Here is an 18,880-nt window from a genome sequence, read left to right on the forward strand (position 1 = left end):
AGTTCAAGCAGTAACCAGCAGTTTTTAGTGGCCCTCATTTAGAAATGCTGCAGATGACTGTCCTGTCTGCAAAATGTAATTCCAGGAGGTGACACTACAAGCTGACAGTCATTTAGATGCAATATAAGATATAGCACAGATGGGTGTATAATGAAGGTGAGGATAGAGGTGGATAGCAGCAGCCAACTAGATACAAACTTGTGGCTGGGTTTGACTTTGTCTTAGAAGTGTGAATAAAACCAGTTTGGCTCATGAGGTACAGTAAGCAGTTATTATCTGTATGGTCCATATGTTTCTACACTGTCTCGATCACCTCTTCACCAAGCACTTTAAAGGCAGTGGGACCTCTGTCTTTCATTGTGATGCTAAAGGAGGCTGACTTTTGCCTATGATCTTTTTATGGTTTCCACATATTTTCTTATCATCTCCTTGTGGTAATTTTGTGTCTTCTAACTTAGTTCTTTTTGTTTCAAATGAGTAACATTCATGTCATACTGTGCTCAGTACGCCTGTTTAGGTAATGCACTCCCATTCTGACACCAAATGTAATTTGTCATAATAATCAAGCCCCAGTTAAACTATGTGACTCTTTTTGTGTGAACTAACACTTTAAGGTCTGTGTCACCATTGTTATAGGGATGGTTACTGTTGAAGATGCATCCTATCATGTACAATTACTCTTTCTGTTTTCTTGCAATTGCTTTAATTGTTGTCAAATAAACTGATCCGTCCATAGAGCCAGTTTGGACTAGGTCATACGAACAAATGCCATGATATGCAGTAACTATGTCACAAACATGGTTATATAGAAAGAGAAGTGAAAAACAGCATTGGGTTCAAGGGCTTATGTGTATCCAGTCATTCTGATACTGACAGCTGTGCAACACACTGTAATAAGTGCACTCTGAGTCATTAGAAACTATATAAATTATTATTGTGTACTTACCCCTCTAGTAAAAACCAAGCACAGATCCATGGGGCCTTGGCACATCTTTGAAGTGACAGTTTTCAATATTTATTTGCTGGAAATTCAAAGGGCTACACATCTGTGCTTGTTCTAAACATTTATGTAACGACATTAACAAAGAATGAGGTTACACTACTTTAGAGGAAACTTTCTGCTAATGCACATTTGCTCGTAATTGTAGAGTGTAAAGGTCGAGTCATCCAGGATCATTATGTAACTCACCTCACCTCACCTGATGCTGAGATACTGTCATTGATTGATTCGTAACCATGGTAATCAGCGAAAACTACCCTGACAGGCCGTAGTATATTTACACATTATGGATGAGGTGTGTGTGTCTAGTTGTTTGTCTTGGCGAGTGTCTCCAGATGACCCCATCCAGTTCAGTTGCCTTGTAATGGATTTATTCCTATCTCTATGAGCACATTGGCCTTGGGCAAAGTAGCAGCTCATCCTGTGATTGACAGCTGCTGATAGGACTCCAATCCCAGCCTGGAGCCTGTTGCCATGGGCTACGGGGGCTCCCCATATCCACGCATGCAGTTGCCATGGAAATAGGGAGTTCAGCTCTTCCGCCTGCAGATGGCAACACTGCACTCCAAGTCAGGAGGGGGTGATGAAAAGTGAAACAGGTACGAGGACAGCAAACCAAATTAGCGACTGACACTGATGCTTCACATAGGGCAGAGTGCGCATTTGATTTCCTGTTTTGCATGTTCACCCTGAGTTCACCTTAACCTTCACTGGGTACCGCAGCTCTCTTCAATTATATGCAAGTCAGGTGGAGACGCTCCATTCCCTGTAGACATCTGTGGGACTGTCTGCCTGCCAATCTTTGTGCTGCTGTATATAGCGAGTCTTTACGCGAGCTGGGTTTCACACGATGTGACAAAGTAAAGTTTGTATTTTTGTTCATATCTTAGGAGAATCAAGATGCATAACACTAAAAGCAGTAGCTGCTGCAAGAGTATAACTGCAAGTTGACTTTGATAAAGAGGAACAGCTGATTTATTCCAGTAGTGCAGCTTTAATGACATATGAAAAAGTTTTTTTATTTCTAAGTGCATGCTGGTGCATCTGCAGTGAAACAAAGTATGAGAAAATGGCAACTGAACCCTCGATGGTGGCCTGTGCAGCTCTAACCACTTCTGTCTGATGTGGCTGCATTTCCTATTTCCTTTTTTCTGCAGCATAAACATCTTTTAAACACACTTCAAAAGGTTTGGCAGAAAGTAGTGAAAACTGAATGAGCTGAGTTAGGCTGATTGTGGCTCATAGGTGGATTACGTGCGCACACTCAGACTTTCAGCTTCCAAGTGCTGATACATTCTGGCAGGTTGTGTGGACAAAAGTGTGTTTCTCATCACACGCTCTTGACAGCTCATGGTATCAATCATCAACATCTTGGAGAGCCTTCTCTCTTCTGTGAGGAAGAAGAAGAGAGGCGAACAGAGGTCATTATAGGTCAAAGCAGCAGCGGATTCCAGGAATTCACCTGCTGCTGCTGGGGTCACTTTGCAGTATTTCTCACGCAGGCAGGAAATTCGGCAAACTGCAGCTGGTTCTCTGAAACTGAAAAGAAACTGTCTGTGAGACTGAGAAACACACTCTACCGGAAAATCATGAACAGATATCAGGCAAGATATGGTGTGGCAAGCCACTCTTTATTATGGGCAAACGCACATCTCACACTCTGATCCACCAACCAGTCAGAAGCGATGTGCATCCAAGTCTCAGCAAAATCTGATTTGATATATATTTGATAGATTTACTGCAGAATCACAGACTGCTTACATGCATGCAGCTGTGATCAATGTGAACCACTTACAATGACTGGAAACAGCAGCCTGGCATCTAATTACATCCTGTGCTAGTTGTGAAATACAGTCGACTCCTGGCAGATAGCTAATTTGATTTATTCAGCTCTGAGACGTGATACCCACTGGACTGTGTGCTGTGCAGCATGAGCGATTCCCACACATTTGTCAGCACACCGTGTTCCATATAGTCTGGAGTCATACAAGGACACGGCGTCTGAAGAATAATTTAATACGACCTTAAATGTGAATTAGCAGGGCGAGAAAAATGCGTTTACAAAAGAGAGGGTGCGGAGCTGAAAGCCAGTTTGTTCTTGCGTCGTCGCAGAAAAATCGCCGTGATGCAGAAATAAAGGAAATTTCACACATTTGTTTCACAAATTCCGCTACAATTTAAACCCGGATACCTTAAAGGTTACACTCACTCCTCGGTTCCTGTCCAATGGACTACGGGGGCGTTCAAGGCCTGTCGGGAATATTAGAACCCTGTAAAGAATTGCTAAAACGCATTTTCCTATAATGCTGAGACAGTAACTACAGTTCATCAGCTTGTAAAACATGACAGCATATCACTGTTAAACAAAGCCTTTGTTTGTTTGTTGTAACACTAATTTTATTTATTTCTAATTTTATCAATAAAAGTGAAAATTCAACTCACATTTGAGTTTTCATCTGCACATGGACTTTTGTTAACTGCTGATATGTCCACATTGTTAGAAAATTCAGTCTCGTCCACCATAGAGGTCAGAGTTTGAGCACAGTTATTTTAAATGTCATGCCACGACTACCGTGGCTGTTTTGTCTGTGAAAAATAAAATTAAAACTGTATGTGCCAGTTTGTAAGAGGACAAAGTGCTTATTTCAAGGTCAAATTCAAACAGGATTATTGTCTACCTTTGTTAGTTAAAATTAGAAATGTGTCTTTGGCTTTGCTTTATCACAGTCCATACTAACAGATATGAAAAGGCTACCTTCAGCTCTCCACACAGAAAAGTAAAAGTGTGGGTATATTCATATATTATAATAATAATAGGTGCACCAGATACAAAGTCTAAATCCTAAAGATGTCCAGAGTGAACTAAAACAAAGAAAAAGATTGAATTATATCTGAAAACATAAAATCAGCAAATCCAAATCAAAGCATATTCCTCCTACTGTTGTTTTGTAAGTGAAACGGGAAGAAGTAGTAGGACTGTGAGTGTCTAGATTCCGAGCCGAGCACGGGCTCGTGAACGCAGCCCAGTTGTGAGATCAGCTGATTTTCTACGCTGCCATTTTGTCCGGCAGAGCAGCGAGCAGGCAGACAGGCAGGAGCCCGCACCGACACTCTCCAGACAGCAGCGCAGCGCAGGACGGGGACCGTAGTGTGGAAGTCGGCAGCCGGACGACAGCACGGACCGAGCTGAGCACCGTGAGGGGACACCGCTGTCGTTTTCAACTTATCCGGTCTACCGGCTCGGCTCCTCAGTCACAGCCCCCGCTCTCTGGCTTGGCTGGCAGGTTAGCTAACCCCGCTAGCGGCTCGGCTAACACCCAGCGCCGCTCTCGTCTCTTCTCACCTGGAGAAGCGGCACCTGTCCCGGCTGTCAGCGTCGCACTTTCCCCTTAAACACTTCAAACAATGTGCTGCTCGGTTCTGAGTGACTTTTTACGGCCGACCGGGGGTTCAGCACACACTTTGCCGAGCGACCAGTAACAGCTAAACAGTCCAAGCTAACAAGTTGACGTGGAGGAGGAACTCAAGATTTTTTTTTTCTTTCTGGATAGTCGAGATTGTTGATTTTCTCCAGTTTGTGTTTTCACACGGATTACTTTCTCTTCCTCCCCCGAGGTGGACTCTTCTCTTTGGTGATCCCAAACCAATCGTCCGGGTTACAAACGATCCAGTTAGCTATGTTTATTTGTGGCCAGAAAGTAATTTCAAGTGTTCACAGATTCCTCAGTGGGACTCTTTCCTGGTTCGAGTACTGCAACGGAAACATTAGCTAACACAGACTAGCTCGGATTAGTGTCGTCGTGTTTTGTTTATTAGCTAGATAGATAGTTGGAATAAACAGTTTGCCAAACAATTTAAGTACAAAGGAGACCTGCAAATCAGCTGTTGATCGTGTTTTCTAGTGTTAAGCCAGTCAACAACCAGTGATCTTGACATTGCTGCAGACTGCACAGGTTTTGGACGCACCTGGAAAAAAACAAAACAAAAAAACAAAACACCTCTCATCATAAGAGTGGGTGTCAGATCACCACCGTTTACATCCACTTGACAGTGAAGTCACGTTGAGTTGTGTCCCGCAGGGAGTTGATCCATTGATCGGATCGTTATTGTGCTATTTTAGCTGATTGAGAAAAAAAAAAAAAAAAAAAAGCAGAGATACAGAGAAATAGACGCGATGTCGGGCCAGTCTATCACGGATCGGATCGCAGCAGCACAGCACAGCATGACCGGGTCGGCTATCAGCAAGGCTGTGTGCAAAGCCACCACACATGAAGTCAGTGGACCTAAGAAGAAACACCTGGACTGTGAGTATATGCTTTTTTTTTATTATTTTATTTGGCCGCCTGTGTGTCTGTGTGTGTTGTGAGGCAGCTTGCAGAGTGTAAAAGCAGACATACTGGTCTTCTGGGCTGAAAGTGAAGATCCCGTGATGCACACATTCCTTCACTCTACCTGGCTGGTTGGACAGCATCAGAGAGTCCGGCACGAAGACTGAAGAAGAGTAAAGAAGCTGCAGTTGGAGAACAAAGATTTCACCTGGGCACGTCTGCACATTTGCACAAATGCACCCTGTCAGCTGTTCATAGAAGAAGTATATTTATCATTTCAGTAGTAGAATTAGTATTCACTGATCAGCCGCAACGTTAACACCAGGACAAGTGCTTTTATAAGATACCAAAGCTCATAGTGTCGTCCTAAATTTACTCCACCAGCCGCCACATAAGTTTTCAATATTGGTGTAAAGAATTTTTTTTTTTTATTGATTCATCAAACTTTTTGTTCATACAGCTGCCAGCGCCCAGGAGCACGATTTTTTTTGGGCTGTAAATCCGTCCCAACACAATATCCAAAGAACAAATTGAGTTGATTTCTGGAAGTTTAGCACAGACGTCCGCTTCAACTCACTCATGAACTGATTAGAAGGTCAAAGGGCAAAGTTGCTCGGATGTCACGCCTGTCTCTTTCTTGTCAAGACACCTGGGGGGTAATTTATTTACATTTGGCAAATGTTCACTTGGACTTATGAATGAACTGATTAGAATATAAATCTGGACAGACATGGACATGGAGAACTGTGACTTGACCAATTGGCCGAATATAGCATAAAACCTCCATATAACTGTAGTTTCTTTTAATTGACTAATTATTAGTACTTGAAATACAGTAAAATCTAGCCAGCAGAATGTGTCAGTGCCCAAAGTGCCATCTTTAATTAAGACGGCATCGACTGATTATCTTTAATGCTAATGGATCTGCACTTGTTTTGTCTATAAAGTGTTGCAGAATGTCCATAATAGTTACTCAGAATCTATTAAGAATATATATTCTTAATTTACTGTCAGAAATTACATTATCAATGCTCATATTTCACAAAAAAAAAAAAAAAAAATCAGTAAAACAATGAATCTGTTATTTAAAAAGTCAGTCAGCTGATCACTTGTATACTCCAACTCATTAGATTTTAAATGATAAATGTCGAAATGCAGCAAAAGTCTCACATTGAGTAACTAGTAAATGTTTATTGCATTTTCTTGATAGATGGTTCAATTAACTAATCTATTCTCAGAACTCTTGGGCGATTAACTTTGTAGATCGATTCGCCCATTAACTGACTACCATATTCACTTCACCTCTAACTCACTTTATATTAAAACAGGGCAAAGGAAAACAAGGGTTTTGCCTTTGTAGGACAGGATCAGCTGTTTACTTTTTGTGAATTAATTTGTGGCAGATGTTGTATTATAGCACAAAACTCAAAACAGCAGGTACCTGTTGTACAGAATTCCAGGCAAGTCACAGGCAGACAACAAAACAAGTGACAGAAGCAACAAAAAGCAGGTCTTTCATCAGACCTGCAGCCCAGTGGGTACACGCTGTGCTCACCTTGTTTACAAAGACAGTCAAAACGACAGCTCTGTCGAAAAAAAAAATCACGGAAACATCACATTTTCTCATAAGGCAGATTTAGGGGCCTTTATTTTGGCAGGGAGTGTGTGGGAAACATTCGGAGGAGTGTCAGTGGAGAGCAGAATCTAGTCTACAAAAGCACACCACACCACTTTGATTTTTCTTTAAGTCAACTAATTCCTGATTGTCTTTTGTTTTATTTGGTAAAGGATTGATGGAGTGGTTTATTTTGTTCTCCGCTGCCAGTAAAGCCCACTGAAATTAGTCATGTTGAAGGTGGCAGTGATGCAAGTGGGACCACACGAAAGAAAGAATGAATATATATATATGAAGAAAAAAAAACTTAAGAATGAGTCACGCATATCGCAAGTGCTTGTGTCAGACATTACTGGGACTAAACGTGCTGAAGATCTGTTTCTGGGAACTGCCTTTGTCGGCACGGGATGCTCATGTTTGATCGATGCTTCAGATCAGCTGCCTCACATCTGTCAACTCCCCCTCACTCACCAGACTCAGCTGCTGACGTTCAACAAAAGTCATGTATTGTCTCCGCTCCTTTTGTGAACTTGTCCAGACCTTTACAGCCAATACGCCACGTCAAGCTTAATCATTGTGGGATATTGATTCTTTGGGAGAGCAACAACCTCAGTGCCGCAGGGGGAACGGTCAGCGAGTGGTGCATTGCATGAAGGCCTTAGCCTCATGTTATTTGTCCATTTGATGATTTCTACCATGAATGTGACATCCAGCGTGTTCAGGCTGTCAGGTTCATTATGTTGTTGGTGAATGGTGGCCAGAAGGCAGGAATAAAGGCAGGCTATAGGTTAGGTCGTCATTTGGTTAAGCAGGTAGTCAATTTTTGAGGTGTTCAGAAACCTGGCTAGGCTTGGAGGCAGCATGTACGTTCATTACTCATTGAGTCGGCAAGCTGATCCAAACACTACACTCACAGTAGTGAACACGTGTAGCCTGGTAAGATAGTTAGTAAGTCAGTCAGTCAGTCAGTTTTATTCTATATATACATAGCACTGTCTGTGAACACAGGACTGGACATGTGATCAGGCCACCATGTCTTCTGTACAATAATCAAAACTTCGGCTGCCTATCACATCATACCTGAACCAAAGGTGACACTATACAATTGACTTGTTTTGATCAAATAATGACAACCAATTGAGATTTAGTTTGCTGCTGATGTACAGTATATGTTATAGAAAAGAAGCAAATCCTCATGAAAAAAGCTGGAACCAGAGCATAGTAGTACTGAATTTAGGCACAATCCAGATATTGAGAGGCAAGATGCTACAGGTATGAGGTCTAGGTCAGTTTCCCAAGGAAGACACTTGGTAAGCCTTCCAGCTAACTAGTTAGGATGTGTGCCAAGTAGCAAGTCCATCATTTTGTTGACTATATGATGCATCCAGATTATTTAACAATGCGCAGAGGAAAAAAAATGGGAGCAGGCTTTGACACTAAACACCGTGGTTGAGTTTCATTTTTCTTTTTCTGTTTTTCAGAGCCCCCAACCACCTACACGTACTCACATAAACATATACAAGCATCATTTTCTTTCACACTCCTGCTTGACACGTAATTCACCACAAGAAGCTGTGACTGTCTGACAGCAAGCTGTGAATGATGTCAGCTGCGTATTTGCATGTAGACCCAATAACCGTATAACCCTGCTAGAAGCCTTTCATTTCTGCTATCAGTGAACGCGCAAAGGTTCAGGGGGCCGCTGTTGGCTGGGGCGGCTGTGACATTCACGCACCAGTGGAGAAAATAAGTGCCGTTTTAAAGCTATTTAGTGTCAATAATTGGGACTGTCTACCTCAATTAAACGTGGCTTGTGACTCCGCGGCAAAAATGACAGGTCATTTTCATCACTAGAAATTCTCATCTCTTTATGGAGCTTATTGTCATAATAATCGGTGAGGGACGTTCAAAAACAGTTCGAAAGCGTCTGTCTACTTGCACACCTGCTCGCAGTTTGCAGGTTGTAAACATGAAAGATATTGTGCATTTAATTCAGTGTTAGCAACCCAGTGATTGCCACGGCACAAGCACATATGCGCTGTTTTCTGGTTTGGCGTCATAGAAATGCTGATTGTTTTGACCATCTTATAGCTGTTAAAGACAAGTTGTGATATTTAAACTCAAATCTAGTTTCTCCTTCTCCGGCACTCTGTTGTCATGGCAACAAACCAGGCGACTGGCTTGTGTTAAATGGACTTGAGTTGACAGAGGAAGTTAGATGGTGAAATCAGCAGCAGGAGCAGTAATGGTGCTGGTTTTACAAGCTTTGTTTATGCAGTTAAGCTGGACGTTTGTTGAGCGTTTCTTAGGAATACTCAACAAGACTCCAATGAAAGTCCCAGAAAATCCAGGTAATAGAATATCAAATAATTGTAAATAAAAGACAGCTGTGTGAATGGCTTTGCTCTCTTACCATTCAACTGCTCTGAATGATTGGTGAGAAGTTTCTTCAGCACTTAACCTTTGTGAGCAAGTCACACCTAGACATCACATGAGAGGCACTTGGCAGACGTGTGGATAATTGGAGTCACATGAATGGTGGATCAAGTGAAGTAAGTGATGGCACACCTCAGACTTGTTCAGAGATGGTTGTTCTGCTTTGATGTACTGTCATTGGACTTCTTCGTGCCACTTTTAAACTATCTATCAATTTTGACCATAATTCAAGTTCAAGCATATCTTGCTTTAAACTCCTGCAACTTTGCTCTAAGTAAGCTAAGGTCCAGTTCCATCACATCATTTTTACACGTACCCTTTGTTTTTGAGTGCCCCCTCATTTTCGGATTGCTCCTCAAAACAGAGTTACCAGGGGTAGTGATTAAATTATCCCCCTGTAAAATGAGATAACCCTTTGAAACCTTCATGTATCATCTGCAGTTGACAATGATTCAATCTTTACCCCTTAGTCCAAAAGTGAATTGGGACATCTTTATCCCTACATATGAACTGAGCCTTATGGTCAAACTGGGAGTGGCACTTAATGGCAAAGCCAGCTAGTGAATGACTTTATCCTAAGGTGCCTATGCAGACACCCTCCCTGTTGAAGTGCCTTTTATCAACATGACTTATCAACATGATGAAGGCTACTCAACAAAGGATTCTGATAATCAGTTTTGCCACTGATTTTGACCTTTGACTTCTAAAGAATAATACATTGTGTCTCTCAAGAGTCAGCAGTCTTTGTGGAGTTGCCGCAACATTGTTGGATCATTACATTGAATCAGTTTGTTGCCATGAAACATTTGAACAAATTTAACCTTTTTGTTTTGCTGGCTGTTGCTAGACGCGCTGTCCATGTGCATTGATGGTTTGGGTTTGTAATGGTGCAGGTAGTGCTCATTCAAAGCTGCTGAAGTGCCAGATCTATTGAAAAACAGATGTGGACAAGGACCGGTTGGCTGTTGCTTTGGCGCTAACCTCTTGCTCTTGTCTGGCAGTTTTAGTCAACTTGATAAGCTATTTACAACAGGAGTCTCAACCAGGTGTCCAGCTGTTAAGTCAGACTATTCTGTTATTCAGTGCATTTTCAGGCTTTTCTACTCAGTAGCAGCTAAGGTTAGGAGAGTCTAATACAACATGCCACATCGTTTTTACCAGCTGGCAGAGCTGCTGGCCCACATGTCCTCTGACATCATGTTATGTTGGGCCATTTTTAGCCAAACCTTCATGATAAATAGTGGTGCTTGAGTAGTTTTCTACACCAACACTTTGACTGAATCTGTGCTTGGGGTTAGTTTAGGAGATGGATAGAACCACTGTGCCTACAATAAGTCACTGAGCTTAGGTTTATGGGGTTTGTGTTACAGCCCTTAGTGATACGTGTGTACTAGTTGATTTTTCTTTTTTTTTTCCAGTGGCCAATGCCAATCCTTGAAGAGAACAGTGGCTGGTGGCCAATTTATAATGCTGATATGATGTTGTATTTGAAAATAATAATGAACATGTAACAAATTAAATATTGTAATATCTGAGAGAACTAGTTGACTGTATTTTTATGTCATAAATACACTCAGTTGATAGTTTATTAAGTACACATAGCTGAAAATACATCTAGTCTAATTAATCCTCACTTCAATAAAATGCATAATAGTCCTTGAATGAGGAACTAGGAATAAATGAGGAATGAAGTACACAGAAATCAGTAATTATTGTTTATTGATCGTCCTCTCCACTGCTGATGTGGTTCACAACTGAGCAGGTAGCCTGCACCTGGTAGAGGGAGGGTCTGATTTGAGTGTGCAGGGGCGGCTGTCCCACACGGTTAACAGAACTTGTTCACTGTCAAGCTGTGTAGCAAATTAGGTTAATCGCATAGTGTACAGTGGCACATACAGTCAATTTACACTTCATGTGTGTTCATAGCAATTAGTGATCAACTAGCTAGCTGATCACTAATTGCGGTGGTTAACAAGATGGTGGAAGGAAACCGCAACACAACACTCTCAGCTCATTTGAGCTCCTTTTGTTCCACTGCCTACTGTCTGCTCTGTGTAGAGGCACTGAGATCTGCCTTCAGTCACAGACACACACATACCCCTTTTCAACCTACACAAACATGGTGCTATTTCTGTCTGGTGCTAGGGCTGGTTCAGAGTTGGTTCAACTTGGGAACTGTCTAAGAACTTAATACTATAATGCGGCCTCTCCATGATGTTGAAAATGGACAAAAAATTAAGTGTTTATAGCAAAAGCTAAGTAGGCTTGTTGAAAAAGGAAAACACTTGTTCTCTCCAGTCAGCAGCAAGCACAGAAGTTAGCAGCATGTCTCCTAGCAGGGCTGCTGACTCTTGAATGTTGGTCAAACACTATCATGGGAAATGCCCACTAAAAGCCTTGAAGCTTAGACACTGTTTCCACAAATATGTCCAAAAATGGTTTTGTCCTCTGTTGAAAAATGGAAAATACTAGTGCATTAGGGCCACTATTATATCATTTTTTTCCTTACACAGAAGTGTTGAGAATTCAAAGATCACTATTTGTTGAATCGTATCATATTTAGTATTTTCTTCTTTCTTATTTTGTATTCTTTCACCCTGCATCTCTCAATGCTGTACCTTTCTGTCTCGTTACACAATATACACACATGGAGTGATTTATTGCCCTCCACCAAATACCACTAGAGAGAACATTCAGGGAATTGAATTGAATGGTGTTTAAGGACATTTAAGGATACAAATAGTCCAGCTTATTTCCCGCCGTTTGTGTTGCATTGATTCCAGCCCTGATAGACCTGCTACAGGGTGTAGCTGGTTAGTACGACGGTAGGGACGCCTGTGCCTTAAGTGATTGTAGGTGAGCCTAATGCTATCTAAACAGCCCCTCCCTGGCTGCAGAGCCAAGATATGCCTGGTTTAGACTACCAGGCAGGAAAAAGGCTGTACTGATGACTATCTAGATATGTCTGTTTCAAGTGAAGCTCAGGGGAAAGCATGTGAAGTGTTTAGTGTTTCAGACATTGTGTGTCTATTTGTGTCGTGGGAGAACTTGCAGTGAATAGTCTGCTTTTCATTTAGAGTGTAATACATAAGTCACTATCTATCAAATATTTGTTGTTAATTAAACTTTAAGTTGGCTTTAAATTGGCTCCCAAAGAAAAAATAATTATATTGCATTAATCATGTTATGCAATACAATTATTCTTTTCATGTATACTTACACACTTCCCCTCGTATACTTTTTTTTATTACTGCAATAAAACTTATTAGGGTCACAGGCCCATATACAATACACCTGAATTATAAATCTTCGATAACATGTCAATATTAATAAGTGGGTAGCAACTGCATGGAGCTTAGTGTGGTCAATCAAAAGTACTACTGTTATGTGATATGGGGATATTATACTTTAATACTGCACTTCAGAAATGCATCAGATGGCTGTGTGTGACTATGTGTGAAATAGATTGCCTATTGTGACAGACCCGCAGAGCATTATTACCGAACTCTGCAGTTTCCCTCAGTGGTTGGCCAATAACACAAATCCAAAATACTAATGTTGTTCTGTGTTCGCTGGCTGTGTACTTTCTTCACCTTTCTCCAGATACATTGAGGGACAAAGTGCTTCCCCACTGGTTGTAAAAAATTCTCCAACTCCTTTGTCTCAAAACACTTGCATGAGCATTATGACCATATTTCTCGAATTATTTTGAGCATTAACAAAAATGATAAAAACGAGCTACAAGCTAGTTCTTTGCTAATTTATTCCTTAAATTACTGCAAGTGGGCTAACACACTTGTGTAGGGCTGTAATTTATTATTTAGCATCTGCTGTCACAGATCTCAAAGTGCAATTATGAGCACACTTAAAATTACACTGTTTTATTTATTTAGCCTCTATTTATGCAGTGAAACTTCACAGAAGGTTAAGTTTCCTCCTCAAGGGGAACCTCACTGTCCCTTTGTCTACACAATTTCAACTGTACAGAGGGAACACTACATCCTCATTTTACATCCCATTTAGTGTATTAGATAATGATAGTACATGGATTTAAATAGGCTTCGTCTGTGTGTGTGTTTGTTTGGGAACAGTCAGTGCTTCTGTTCTCGTCCCGTTCTGATGTCAGTTTATTTTTAGCAGTGTTCTCTCAAGAGCTTTTGGCTGGGTTCAACTTCTTGTTTTGCTTCCAATACTATACCTGTTTGCATGTAAGTCTGCCTGCCGTTCTCCCTGTCGGTGTCACTCTCTTTTTCTGACAGAAACCGGCAGACGTTCCCCTAAGACGTTTTTGCAGAGACGCACTCTCCAAGATGAGACAAACATGCAGAGGCTTCAGTCCTATTCACTTCACAAGACTTCCCGAATCCTCCCATGAAAACAGTGCAGCTGGAAATGAGAAGCAGTCTGTCTCTCTCTGTCTGTCTCCCTAACTTGTGTATGTGAAGAAAGACAGGGGCACAAAAGAGAGGAAGAATCTATCTAAGACCTCAAGGGGGAAATTAAAGCTATAGAGCTGCTCTATTAATAGACCAACTTCTGGTGTCACTCTTTCTACCCTCTCCTTATTTTCTTTTCCTCTCTATGTCTGTTTCTCCTTTCTTACTTCCTGGTTTATCATGTCAACCTTTCTCACCATCTTTTATCTCCATCTACAATTTGAGCCTGAGTCCTGGTATTGTCATTTTGGAATATGTCCGTACCATCAGGGAAGAAAAACTCTATTGATATAATAACCTGGTCATTCAGTATATTCAGGTCGTCAGCTGACCTCATTCTTTGCACACAAAACATTGCTGAACCTAGACCTGACCAACTGCAGCAACTCCAGATCATAGCACTGCCCCCACAGGCTTGTACGATAGGAACTAGGCATGATTGGTGCATCACTTTATCCGCCTCTCTCTTCTTACCTTGATGCACCCATCACTCTAGAACAGGGTGAATCTGGACTCACCAGAACTTCTTCCATTGGACAGTTCTTAAGCCAGTTTTAATAGTTTCATCAATCTCCTTAGATGTTTTCTTTGATTCATGCCAATAATTTGAGCCTCCTAAGAATAAGAAGCTACTCACTGCATCAGTTAGGGTTAAATAACTTGTTGCCAGCTGAAACATAATCATCCATGCAGTAATTATCCGAAGGGAGGCTCTTAGCCATTTACTTAGTTGAATCCAGGTGTGTTTTTTTTTTTTTTTTTGTACAGGCAGTGTATGTTAAGATCCTTTGTTTCACCACTAGCTTGAACCACACAAAATATACCATTTACGTGTGACAATGACTTCAGCTTAGCCAAGCATTTTTCGGTCATTTTTCAAAGGTTCTCCACTCTAAATGGAAAAGCTTTATGAAAATGACCAAATATTGTCTTCTTTCTCTTTTTTCCATTAGCAGTACAGACACAATCCAGGTCCATTTAGCAGCTTTTATTCAGTTTGAACACAGCCGAATACACTATTTATGTGCTCTGTTTGACACATTTTTAGTTCGGCCAGTTGTCAAATCAACAGTAACAAAAGTAAAACAGGGATTTGATATAAGTCCAAGACTGCAGCCTATTAACAAAGGTGAAAGAGATTCGTGAGGCAGTCAGTCAAGTCACTTTTAATAGTCTGGCAGTCAAAATATACCCACTAAAGCAGATAATAGAAACCCCCGTTTCTATATCTGTGCACATTTCTTGGTCATCAACCTAATTTCAAGATTCCAATCTCAAGTAGAAATACTAAAGGAGAACACATAAACTGCTTCCTTGTTGTCCTTCAGCAGACAGACGGGCACTATTCAGGTCTGTTTTGCGATCTCCTTCATTTGTTCATAGCCTAGCATAGTTTTTAAACTTGGCAGAAGACAAAGTTTGTCATTGTTACTGTAATTTTTGTTCTTTTCTGTTATCAGACAACTGCACAGGAATGAGATAATGATTTGTTTTGGCTCATAAATGTGTACTTGTTAACTAAGGTGCACAGTGTTGCTGCACTGAGACAGTCAGTCATATCATCGTTTTATTCTCAAGCTGTTGACTCTTAGCATGAACATAAATACAGATCAATAATACCCCCTCTTTTGTGTGATTGGCTGTGCTGGCAGTAAAGTGAGCAATCTTACAAAGAATTGGATGCGACAAAAAGTCTGAAGGTGTACTTCATCATGTTGTAAAAGGTTTGTTTCTCCTGTCAGTGCTACAAACTAAGACTGGCATTTTCATATTCATCCATTCTTTTGAGCCTTCACAAAAAACACTGTGGTTTTAAAACGGGCTTAGTTTGATTGTAAAGCCCCAGAAAGAAAGGCAAAGATGCGTTTTCAAATTTCAGCAGGCTTACAGTTCTTCCCACCTCTCTCTTCTTCTTCTTCCTATCAGGAGGATTTGAGAGGGGAAGACAGACAGAGGGAGGGGTTGGACAGGGAATCCTCTTTTGAGGCAAACCCTTTTCTGCAGTCCTTAACACAGTGACAGACAGAGGAGAGAAGGAGATTACCAGTACAAGCCAGACAAGGTGCTGATACTGCGGAGTGTTAATCTGTAACAGATTGAGGCTGCACTCCTCCCGGTGCCTTATGTGTCTGGCTTTTCGTCTGTGTGATGTCAGTGGTGTGTGCATCTCCCTGTTTCTTAGTACCTGTGCAGCATTGGTATGAAGGTCAGTAAACTCTGCAGCAGTGCCCTTGTTCATTTAGCAGTATTATTAAACCTTGACAATCTCAATTCCCCGTGGAGCGATTGGAACTGCAGGGTGGCAGACTAGTTAGAAACATTGTCCTTCAAATGGATGAACAATATTTAAGCTTTCCTGTTGGAAATAATCCACTCCGCAGAAGGGTGTAATACAGTCCCTTTAATGTGGCTGATCTCTGAGCTCCTTGGTGAGAAAATAGAAAAAGAAATCTCCAATGAGGTCAATAAGGACTATTAATAAGTATAGTCTATAATAACTATATAATAAGTGAAGTGATGATTATTGCCGTACTGTCTTACCCACAGCATCCTAAAAATATAACCTCAATCTTGATTGAGCCTTGTTGTGTTTTGAAGGTGAAAAAAAAGTGAATCATTCTCAAATATAAAGCAGTTTTTTGGCTGGATCATCAAGTTTTAAAGATATTTTTACGTCTCCAGATCATAGTGTGAATTGTGTGTGAGGTTGGTTGAAGTGATATCCTTCTCTGTTCATGGTGTTGAAATCAATCTCATTTCAACGGTTGAGAAAATTAAGAAAGTAGATGGCGAAAGTAACCGGCATCGTAGTAGCTACTTAACAGAAGCTGGTGGGGCAGTTTTGTTTTAAGGAAGGTCATAAGTTGAGTTATTACATCTGCAATTATGTTTCCTTTCAAAAATACTGTCATGTCTTCATAAGAACCTCATTTAAACACATAAAGTCTCTGAAATTTGTCCACATACAGTGGCAAGAAAAAGTATGGGCACCCTTTGGGATTACGTGGAGTTTTGCATGAATTGTTCATAAAATGTGCTCCGATCTTCATCTAACTCACAACAATACAAAAACACAGTCTGCTGAAAATAATGTTACACAAACATTATGTTTTTATTGAACATAACATGTCAACATTTACAGTGCAGGGTGGAAAAAATATGTGAACCCCTAGCCTGACTTCTCCAAGAGCTAATTGGACTCTTACTTACATACTTTTTCTTGGCACTGTATGTTCTCTCTGCATAGGCTGGTGTCAGTGCTTAATGTGAAAAAGGTGCCGCATGTTGGAGTCAGTATCAACTAATATCAGTTTTAAAAGCAACAGAAGCACTAGTCAATTTGTTGCTTAACTAGGTTAACCTTGAAAACACATGTGTATTACATCTTCTAGCTTAGCTGTTCTTACTAGATAGGTTCCTCTGGATGACACAACCTGGATATGTTTTAAATCCCTTTGATGCGAAGTGGTTGCTCATTCTGCAGAGGTAGTTTTGGTCGACCTGCTCCTTCAGATGACATCATCTCAACTGAAACACTTTCGTCACCTGTAGAAGTAGAGAAATATTTTTAACAGAGAAGTATTTAAGGCAGAGGGTTTAATACTGTTTATATACATATACTACTCAAAGCCTCCACTGAAGCAAGTTGAAAATGTGAAGTTAGCCTTTAATCTGCTGTGAAGCATATTAATGTCAAATTATTGACTAATGAAAACGGAAAGCTTGTTATAGCTTATAATATCAAAAACACATGCTTTTCATTATTTGCTACAGAGTTATATTTGCAATCAGACTTTATATATTACAATACTTAACAGTTAAAGACTTGTGGTTTATTTTGCAGAGGAAACTGCTTGTGGATAATACTTGTGGATTGTTGGGATTCTTTTGCCATTTTTGGCACCATTGTGTCATCTCATAGCATGGCAGCTGATCCCTTTTGGCTGAAATGGATTAAGTAAAGGAGGCAGAAAGCAAGGGAAGAGAAGGAAGGGATTTTTAATATGACAGCTAGAAAGAGAAAACGCAGACAAGGGTAGGTAATTAGCGAACGCGTTATAATTGTAACGCAAAATTTCACAGATGCCCCAGAAAGACTGAGAAATAGAAAGAGATACAGTGAGAGGAGACAAGTTTGTCTGAGGATCAGAAGAGATCAAAGTGAGTAGAGAAGCAGGATTTTGTGTGTGTTTGTGTGTGTTTATTGCCTGGAAATGGGTGGATTTGGGGTGACTTAAATGTGGCTGAAAAGACGAAAAGAGAGCACAGATAGAAGGTAGCCAGATGTGATCTCTGTCTCCTCCCCCCTCCTTTTCCTCCTCTGCTTGATCTGACCACCTGCTTTCTCTCTTTCTCTGCACACAAGCGGGCAGTCTCTCTAGTTCAGGTCTGTACATGCTTACTGTCACGACTGAAAAATATCCTCACACAAACAGCAGTCATGTAGAAGAAAACTGATAAATATCTGTGTAGATTTATTGAATCGTGTCCCGGTGTGTACACACATGGCATTTTCTTATCAGATACAGAGTCTGGCTCCTCCGACTCTAACCATCGTCCCTCGGTACCAGGAAGTCTGCGGTCTATTGTGGTTCAATCAAAGGCCACAGAGGTCAACAGATGACCAGTAACAATGGAGCTCAGATCAGATGGGAACAGAGAAGGTCACTGTTAGGAATGAAGTTACTCAGCAGTCACTCCTCCCTCATGTGTTCATGTGACTGTCTTAGTTGGTTGTCACACAGCTGATTTCTTTCAATAGGTAGTAACAGTCAGCTGCAGAGGGCATATAAGGAAATGTAAACAAGGAGAAAGCTATCACTGTGGCCACTGTGGTGTCGGATGTGACAGCCCTGGTGGTAAATGTTAGTGATACATGATTGGCAATGCAGTGCCTTAATGTATGATGGGTAATATGCATATGCTTTACAGTCAGTGGTGCAGTGCACTTTTATAACGATAAAACCAAAATCAGAAACTAGCTGTTTTGTGATTTTAGATATAGCAAAATGTTTTCAATTTTTGCACGGCTTGCTGCTGTTGTCAGTGGAGTTAGACATAAACA

At 40.9% G+C, this 18,880-nt stretch overlaps 1 protein-coding gene across 1 annotated transcript in view; it reads left to right on the plus strand.

Annotated features, from left to right (window-relative positions):
• Positions 1-4,071: 4,071 nt before the first annotated feature.
• Positions 4,072-18,880, plus strand: part of si:ch211-200p22.4 (phosphatidylinositol-binding clathrin assembly protein) — a 72,853-nt gene continuing 58,044 nt past the window's right edge. Inside the window, exon 1 of the mRNA XM_026353048.1 lies at positions 4,072-5,304. Coding sequence (XP_026208833.1) covers positions 5,175-5,304 — 130 coding nt within the window. The 5' untranslated portion in view covers positions 4,072-5,174. The remainder of the gene's footprint in view (positions 5,305-18,880) is intronic.

Source organism: Anabas testudineus, chromosome 18 (assembly GCF_900324465.2).
Source record: "Anabas testudineus chromosome 18, fAnaTes1.2, whole genome shotgun sequence".
In the NCBI taxonomy this organism is placed as follows: domain Eukaryota; kingdom Metazoa; phylum Chordata; class Actinopteri; order Anabantiformes; family Anabantidae; genus Anabas; species Anabas testudineus.